At 35.9% G+C, this 9763-nt stretch overlaps 1 protein-coding gene and 1 long non-coding RNA gene across 3 annotated transcripts; one reads left to right on the top strand and one right to left on the bottom strand.

Moving 5' to 3' along the window:
• Positions 1–1480: 1480 nt before the first annotated feature.
• LOC101740515 (uncharacterized) lies at positions 1481–6456 on the bottom strand. 2 transcript variants are annotated; one of them, XR_009973029.1, is made up of 2 exons: positions 5696–6456; positions 1481–3792 (listed from the first exon to the last, which is right to left on the bottom strand). XR_009973029.1 is itself a non-coding variant. In XM_004930837.5 (2 exons), the coding sequence occupies exons 1-2, from the start codon at positions 3909–3911 to the stop codon at positions 3289–3291; spliced, it is 534 nt and encodes a 177-aa protein (XP_004930894.1). In that variant the 5' UTR covers positions 3912–4744; the 3' UTR covers positions 1481–3288. The 2 variants fall into 2 exon arrangements, 1 of the variants encoding a protein (XP_004930894.1); XM_004930837.5 differs by lacking the exon at positions 5696–6456 and adding an exon at positions 3882–4744.
• LOC134198814 (uncharacterized) lies at positions 4015–8395 on the top strand. The gene is made up of 3 exons (XR_009973030.1): positions 4015–4114; positions 4816–5428; positions 6463–8395. It is a non-coding gene; the product is annotated as an uncharacterized LOC134198814 (long non-coding RNA).
• The last annotated feature ends 1368 nt before the right edge of the window (positions 8396–9763 follow it).

Below are 9763 nucleotides of genomic sequence, written 5' to 3'. Positions count from 1 at the left end.
AGGCTTGATAATGTTTATTTTAATTTCGTAAATTTTTTGAGGTTATGTCGCATTATGATTATGCTTGGTATCACTAAATCCATGTTTGTAGTATCACTAATGTTACTTTATAAGTATCTGGACATGGAATATTGATGAGAACGACTTTATTTACGATACTAGACAAATTAAATGTGAAGAAGTTGAATAGTTCGAGCAATGAGGTAATGAGGAAACTCAATGTTCATTATGAACTGACTGGAAATAACAACTAACAATATGAACCGTTTCGATGAAGGTTTGAATTTGTGAAGTTTCCTGTTAAAAATGTATCGAATATGTGGTTTTTCGTTTTTTTTCATTTCCATCTAAAACACAGTTTAACACGTTTAGGAAGTATGGCTCGTGGTATAAGTTTGATGTGAGCACACAATAAAAGCCCTATAACATATTTTATTTGTTTAAGATAAAATTTGTATACACACATAAAGGATATGGTCATCTGAATTGTATCAGAATGTGATAAGATTGATAATCGTGATTAAAACTATAGCTTTGTTTGTATATTATACATTATGTACCGGTAAACGCAGCGTTGGGCGTCCCCCTGCCCGTTGCACCGATGACTTGCGGCGATATGCTGGGAGAGATTGGATGCGGAAGGCGGAGGATCGTTCATTGTGGCGGACTATGGGAGAGGCCTACATCCAGCAGTGGAGAGATACAGGCTGATGATGATATGATGATTGTATATTATTACTGAAAATTGTTTATTGAAAATATTTGTATTGTTTTTATTATGTTACAGTGTTTGTCATCACCAGCCCAAATAGACATTAACGTTATCTAAGACAACGTAAATGTTGCCGCTCATTTGAGATATGATTCGGCTCGATTGGATTGGACGGCTGTCACATACTTCAAACGCACGACTGTTTCGCGACAGAAATAGGCAGGACGGTGCTAACTAGATTTATGGGCTGACACCATAGCCCACAATACGCCTTCTCGGCGGATCTTCTCAGTGGGTCGCGTTTCCGGTCCGGCGGTAGATTCTGCGAAGCACTGCTCTTGCTAGGGCCAGTGTTAGCAACATTCCGGTTTGAGTCCCGTGAGCTCACCTACATGTTAGGGCGAAATAGCCTCTCAAGGCTATCAGCATAGGTAGGAAGAAAAAAATAAACACGGCCTAGTCATGCCCATCCAGTTGTCCATCCGTTTGATGGCTTGCTTCGTGAACTTCGCAACTGACACTCTTATGATTTGAACTATTTTGAACCGCCTATTGTCTAATCATTAATTGGTAATTATTTGTCCACTTGGCCTCATGATAATGACTCTCTCATCCGCGATGTATTCACTTAATTATAGGCAATTTCGTCTGCGGTGGTCATCTGTGAACTTTATTTACTCAACATATGTGTTGAAAAAGGAGATTTTGTATTGAGGACACCCAGTTAAAGATTTTTGCTATATAAGAAAGTGTGTGAAAATAAAAAAAAATGATAGACCACTTTATTGAAATATTTAATCAATTACACTAAGTACTTAGGAATATATTAGACATCTAATAAGAAAATAAATCTCACAATAATTATAACATGGTTTGGCATAAAACAATATTATGTATTCAAACATTTTAAAATTTCTTTAATAAATCCAACAACATTAATAACTCATGGCCTAAATAAATATACAAATCACTTTTGCTATTTCGAACTTAATTAAGGAGATCAACAATTAAAATCAGGTAACGAAATAGTTTAAATGGATCGTTTCTCTTAAAAATTATACATAAATAAATAATAAAAAATTTGGAAAAACACCCAAGGTAACCTTAGACCCTCTTATAGCCAATTTAACCAGTCACCTTTATTACTTTTTAATAAACCAAATAATATTAATAAACATGGTTGTAAATTGAGAAGTTATTCATTCTTTAATTTTAAAACCATTTTTAAAACACACACTTATTATTCGTAGTACTTTTTTTTATGTTTTTACACTCATGAAAATTTCAAAATATTCGCCCGTAGGTGTTCAAAACAAAAATTAGAAATACCAACTTTGTTTGTACAATTAAAGTTAATGTTTTATATAGGCAAAAGGTTACAAAATATACCATTCGACTTGTAATAAAATTTAAATTCTAATGTTAATTTTTCAGTTTCAAGAATGCCGTCTTTAAAACAAAAACAATAGTTACAATATCTACACGCTCGAAATTGGAGCAAGTTATTTAAATGTACTTGAATAGAGATTAGTACTTGTGCAGTTTATTAATTTTCATGTGAATAATGTTCACGATTTTAGTACTAAGCGGACTATTGGCATTTTTTTTACTGTGTTTGTATACAGATGACCCACATGACATCGAGCGGTCATCGTTGAAAAAGAAACATTAGCATTGCCTATATCCTATTAATCAGTTTGAGGTGATAAAATTTGAATCATTAATAATACATCACTAAAGTAGTGAGTCTTGATATAACTGTACCTTTTTTGATGGGTGTAGATTGATGTCTGGTTGCCTATTATGCCTATATAAATATTCAGAATGTATTTGCCTAATTCGCAACCTACAGTGTTCTTTTTTTGATATTAATATCAAATTTAATCGAATCAGCGAACTAAAAACATACGAAATATTAAAGTTATCATTATAACAATATCAACTATATTTAATACAAAACACCAACGCGACTATGCGATATGATTCCCAAAAATACACCATTCTTTTTTTTTATCACAGCCCTTAAATTTAGCATGTTAAATTTAATATAAATAGTTTTTTTTTCACTATACAAGTGCATAATATAACGTCACCAGTTATAGACTACGTAAGTACTTCTTTTTCGTGAGTACCGGGCCGTAGTCAGGGTACAGAGTTCAAGGACATGACGCACACAGGCCCTTGCTTTGCGACAGACAACTCTGAGTAAGTAGTACAAATAAAATACCTACTTGGTCCAAATAAAAGTCAAGGTAAATATCCAAGGTAACTTGATTTTCGAGCTTGGCTCTAGCTAGCTACTTTGTAAATATCATTGTAAAATCTCTTCAGCCGATACATTACATCATTTTGTTGTTCGTTTTCAATTTAATCAAGTTTGTGCTAAAGAATATATCACTGATACATGAACTGTGCGTCTACGACATATCAACTTACAGCTATTCGAAATTGTAATTTATGTATTAAAGAATCCAAATTGAACAGACACGTACAGAGTAGCAAGAATCTTGAATGCGCGTAAAAAAATCTGATCTATTACTTAAATCTATTATCACCTATAAATTTATAATGAGCTATCATGATAGTTGACACATGAAATGATAGAATTGGTCAAAATTAACCGGTTCTAGGATGTTCTCGTGGTCGGATCTATCCAAGAGTTCTGGATTGCGCTTCAGGAAGTTTCGCACCCAATCTTCTCCGGCCATTCGGCTGTTTACATCGAAGGGATGGTTTAGATGGTTGTCTTCGGCGTATTGAAATGCCAGTTCTCTGATGTCCCTTCGGGAGACTCCCATAAAGTACTTTTCCATACTTTTGATATAGCCAACTAAGTCTTTCTCTTGACTATCAGTGAACACCCTTCTGTAGTGCCCCATTAGTGGCTTGGGTTCGTCTGGTTGCTGATACCGTATCTTGCTGGCGCGTCGCTGGAGAGTAGACCGCGGTATATGGTAGGTCCTGGATGCCAACTTGTAGCCCATCTTACCTGAGACGACAGCGGCGACAGCCTTTGCCATATCTTCTTCATTCCAGGACTGACGGCCGCTCATTCTTTCGTATTTTCTGACCATACTTATCTGAAATTTCAAATGGGAAAGCTTAAATTAACCCTTGCTAATAAACATTATAATATCAATATGGTTTTAAGTTGGTAAAAAAAATTTACCATCTGCTTCGTTTGAGTTAAATTAGTCATCGAAACGTGTCAAGGAGACAAAGTCAGAATGACAAGCGCAAAGAGATATATTTTTGACGTTTTGCCACAAACGTATTTAATTTTAAAACAATTAAAAGAGGAACATATACATAGCTAGTTGGTGTTCCGACATGTTTGAATTCTCGGCGAAGGGTAACCGCAGTCTTACCGGTTCTGTGAACCGCGATCAATGCCAACACGAGGTGAAAAAAAAACATTTATTATTAAACTAGTAGGTTATAATGGTCAAATTAAAATATTATTCAAAGTTATCATCTTGAAATAGTCAATTGTTAGGAATGACACAATCGTGTTTTCGTTTATTTCGCATTCACTTAGCGTTCATATCTTAATGTTGTTCGGTGTTACGCTAAAATAATTTAAGTTGTATTAATTGCTCACAACATGCATTTGTAAATTGGTACATTAACGAAATGTTAAACACTAATGTTAAATGTAATAGTTTTATTTATAAGTACCATAAAACTTTGATAGAAACATGATCTTTTGATAACTCAAACAAATAAGTATGCTAATATATTAATTCATAAAATTTAAATTCGATCACGGTGATCGCCAGTAACTATATTGTATCCGTAAACAAGCTTCGACCGTAACGGAGACAAGTTTGGGACTGTAAAAGTGGTCTACATATTGAAATCACTTTTAGTTTCGAAATGGGCAGTACTTTTATAACAGAACTGACCTTACAGTTACTTTACGATGTCTCGAGTCTCTGTATGCGAGTACTCAGTTTCAAGTTTACACCACGGATAATTACATATTAATTTATTTATTATTTATTGAAATAATATTAACAAAATAACGCGTTGTTTACGTGTGTTCAAATATGTCGTTGACGGCGAGCCCCTTGACGTAATGCGTAAGTACATTCTGTTTATAGGTGGCAGCCAGCGACGCTGGCATAGCTGATAGCGAAACGACACGCGATAAAGTATGGCGTGTTTTTCCAATGCGATAAACTCGTGGAAGCGGTAAGGCCCCTTGTTAGCTTATAAATCAAACAATTATTTGTCGAAATGTTCTTCGTTGATTGTAAATAAAACGCTTTTTACTATATTGTTAATGATCGCAACCATTTGTTTTGTGCCTAATTCGATACGTCAGTTTCACGGTGTTAAACGGGAAATACCTCTCAACAGTGGTCGACCGTCCTTGATTGACCGAGTCATGTTTTTATCTATCAAAAAAAGAAGAATGTCGTCAACGGTCAGCTGTTTGTGTTAATTCCAAAAGCGTGTATCAACAAGACTTCGGACTAAGTAACATTTTGCTATGCGAGCGTATGCATTCAAATCGAATTCATTGCTCGTTTGACGTGGCCTTGTTCGTTGCGAGGTCGACCCGTGTAGCAATGTAAAGCCAACAACGTCACGGCGTAGTTGGATTGCGACAAAATCTGAGGAAAACGTAGTAGCAGCGCGAGTACGGCGTGAGTCGAGGTTACTTTGACGCGTGACTTGCAAGGTCCCCGCTGCATTGCCCGATGCTCCAAGGTTGGTTCACTTCTCTAATCTGTACCGAAGTACCGAAACAAATTAGAATCAAAAATGAAGACGTGAAATAATAATGATGTTTAATTCGCCTCGATGTAGTTTTGTTACTATGCAAGTGAGTACCTGAGTTGTGATCGCTATGTGCAATAATAGAAGTGAAATCTGCAATAAACTACGTACAACAGTGCATCGTTGCAATTTTAGATAAGAATAATCAAGTATTTGTACGATGCCAAACAGAGCGTAAGTAGGTAGACGGGTACTCACGAGTATTGATGCGGTGGAGACGTCAACGGCGACGCGGCGGTGGAGGCGAGTAGGCGGAGGCGGCTGGTGGCTGGGTACGTGCAGGCTCTAGGTAGCGTGCGGCCGGGCTGACGGCGCGCGCGACACTGGCGCGGGGCCCGTCTTGCCCCGCCGCCGGCCCTGGCGCGCTGACGTCACCTGGCCCAGGGCCCGGCTGCCTCGACTATTTTTGTCCACAACTAATTATCTAGATCCTGCCTTTGTTCGGTCAGTGGCTACTGTATAAACCTGGGTTTTATCTCACAGCTAGCCACTAGTTGCACTCTTTATTAATTTACACATATACACTTGCGTCACAAATTCGTGTTTCTGTTGTCAAGCGACGTCCTATCTACTTTGAGTTATTGCACTCTGGTTTCAATCCACGAGAATTTAATTATAATTAATTAGACTAAATAAGTAGCATGTTAATTTACTAATATTATTATGTATTTGAATTTTAATTACATTGACATTTTGCATATGTATTCTGATTAGGGTTTTCGGCTGTAATTCGAATCAAATTTGGTAGTCATGACGAATTTTGACTTTTAAGAAGTGTTCAAAGACCTTTTTCCAAAAATAAATTTTACGGAACCATGCATGCACATTTTGGAATCTACAACATTATATTATTCGTATTTTAATTCAACATTAGAATTTATGAGATTTGAAAATAACTTTATATGTATTTCATAGCATATGAAAGAGTTCATTGACGGGAAAATGCACTTTCTTTTTCTTTTCAGACCGCCGCGTCTGGATGAGAGCATTGACTGGTTGGTAAAGGGACATTGGGCATACATTGGCTTTCACTCAGTCGTCGAACGCATTACTTTGGTTGTATTTCAAGAACGTGTTCGCATTTTACCCAAGCGAATGCTGTCTACCATGACAGAGAGCAAAAGCTAGAAAGCATTCGCAAAATGAAGATAATCGTAACTTTTTAATATCTGATTGTTTTGCATATCAAATGAATACTACGTATCGTATTAATGATTGAATTATTGCAACGTATAACTAACATTGTCCAATATTGATTAAAAAATATTAATCCATATCATATGCTAATTCAGTGATGCAGTTAACAGGGTGATGTAGCTGAATAATGAATTTAATGAAATTACTTCTAAAAACTGTCCAAATACGTCACACGTCCCAATGTACTCGAAGAAAACAGTGACCAACATTTTCGCTAAAGTAATTTCAGTCATCATTACGTTTTTGCCAATAGTTGAACGAAAGCCAAACGCTAGTGTGCTTAACAAAGGAAATATTCCCGGGAGATGTGGCCAGTGTTCAAATGAGTCACTCTGGGTCACTCCGGTCTGTCCGCGTACACAGTGCTCGTCGAAACGGGACAAAGTTCAAATAATGCAAACCCAAATGGTTTGGTTATGTCATTTATAATGTAGCTACTTGTTGCGAATCGATTTATACTTGATACATTAATAATAATGTCCACTTAATCGATTCTGATGCTAGCGACTCCATTAATCGTCGATGTGGACATTATTTACAAAAGATTTATTAGATTACTGTTGATTTAAATAATACAGAAAGAACAGTCAATATAAAGCTTAGAAGCACTTCTGCCAAAGAAAATTTAAAACACATCGTAGGTGTTGTCTTCTCACGTAACAAAAGGCCAGAGATTATAATTGTTAGGAAACACGAGCTGGGCTAGGTTTACCACATCGCCTATTGATTGAATGACTAATAGAAATAAAAAGCTGTATTAAACTTAAGTAACCATCATATTTTTATCCTCTCAAAACGATGATATCAGTATCATTTTTTTTAATAATTTCTTATCATTTTTCTTTCTTATTCTCTTATCATTTTTTTAAATAATTTCTCATTAATAATTGAAAATAAAAAAAAAACAATCAAAAGTCATTGAATTTGAAGATGAAAAAGAAGATGCATGTGACTAAGAGATGTAAGGAAATGGTAGTGGAAGGTAGAGGGGGAAGAGGTCGATCGAAGAAGACATGGATGGAGTGTATGAATGACGATTTAAGAGAGAGAGAGGAGTGAGTGTTGAGATGACGGCTGATGGAATGGGTTAGTTCTGCCGACCCCACCTGGTGGGATAAGGTGGAGAAAAAGAATAAGATTAAAATTGAATTTAAGTGCAATGTGTACTTCACTGGAGTTACGTGAGCAAACAAATGGGCAGTATTGTACTAAAAAATAAGGTGGATAATTTGCACAGGATTGCATAAGTCAATCAATATTTTTGCGAATTAGCAATTTCGTCATTTTAAGTTAGTAGGACATATTATAAGGACATAAACTGTTTTTTTGGTGTATGATACGAAGAATATTCGAGTCTGTTCTTCGAGAGTTGTTTGAGATTTTTGTATCAAACATATTATTGTTTTAAAATGGAAAATAGCATAAGTATGTACATTCTACGATTATAATCGTTGGTCTATGTTTATATACCAAAGGAGAGCTAAAGTATTGATTTTTCTTTCTCATATTGGAGATTACAGATTCGAGAATAGTCTGTAGTATTATGGTTGTATATAGGGAGAAAAGGCTCACGGAACATCTGGAGCTAAGATGTGTTACATTGTTATAGCCGCTTGATAGTCTTCCAGCGTCAGAATATGAAAATATGGTTTAAATATGTGTATATTATAAGTAATAAAATGAACAGACTTTTGAAGTCAATTATTTTGTGTTCGAGTTCTTAGCAGGAGCTGTTCAAACGTTGAGTAACAAAATAATAAGTTGTTTTGCTATATAATTTATTTCTAGGAAAGATAAATAATCTAACTACTGACTGCTGTGCCATCTGCCGGACTGATTTGTGAATCTAAACCATCCAGGGCGCAACCCAAACGCATACAAAAAAAATCGTTCAAATCGGTCCAGCCGTTTAGGAGTTCAGTGACAAACACACGCACAAAAGAAATACATATATAAAGATACACATTGGTATGTATATATATTTCAAAGTAGAGTCAAACGTATTAATACGAATGTGCTCTATCGTATTTCCCATTTAGTGTTTATTTGACGAATCATTCAACCAATAAGGCCGAATAGCAAATTTCCCATGACGAACAGAACACATAACTTCACTACATAGTATAAAACAAAGTCGCTTTCTCTGTCCCTATAGCCCTATGTATGCTTAAATCTTTAAAACTACGCAACGGATTTTGATGCGGTTTTTTTTAATAGATAGTGATTGAAGAGGAAGGTTTATATGTATAATAACGTCTATTAAATAGTGGAGAAATCAATAATAAATTACAGTTTCCGAAGCGAAGCTTTACTTTCACTGGTGGTAGGACCTCTTGGGAGTCCGCACGGATAGGTACTACCACCCCACCTATTTCCGCCGTGAAGCAGTAATGCGTTTCGGTACGAAGGGTGGGGTAGCCGTTGTAACTATACTGTGATCTTAGAACTTATATCTCGAGGTGGGTGGCGCATTTACGTTGTAGATGTCTATGGGCTCCAGTAACCACTTAACACCAGGTGGGCTGTGAGCTCGACCATCCATCAAAGCAATAAAAAAAAAAGCGAGAGCGGGTCGCTAGTTTTCAATAAACAATTTTATTTTAAATCGATTACTTTACACTCGCCGTCATATCGTGAATGGGAATTGTGAACCCATATCGTTTAGTGAATCGAGTCACCGGTAATGATTCTCTTTGTTCCCTGACCGCACGTTTTGTTTGTTATCGACATGTTCGTGTCAGTACATCAATATACTCGTAGATAAGATTGCGAGTACATGTCTGGAGGTACTCTACAAGGTGAAATATGAACCAACAACGCACAAAAGAATTTGCCGTTATGATTCAAGAATGATTTTTTGGAATGCCTATAAAAATGTTTGCTTGTTTTCAATCCTCTGCATAGAGTTCTTGATGCCTTGAATATAGAAACATATTGAGGGAGTGATATTTTATTATTTCCCTAATATGGTAACTTTATCCTATTGACCATTGTTTGTAATAGCCAAAATATAATTTATTATTTTATAAGTAAAATGAACGTTTGTTGTACTTTCTAAAATATATGTAT

The sequence above is a fragment of the Bombyx mori genome, chromosome 4, assembly GCF_030269925.1.
Source record: "Bombyx mori chromosome 4, ASM3026992v2".
Taxonomy (NCBI): domain Eukaryota; kingdom Metazoa; phylum Arthropoda; class Insecta; order Lepidoptera; family Bombycidae; genus Bombyx; species Bombyx mori.
Note: the sequence above shows the minus strand (reverse complement) of the source record. Positions and strands in the feature narration are given on the sequence as shown.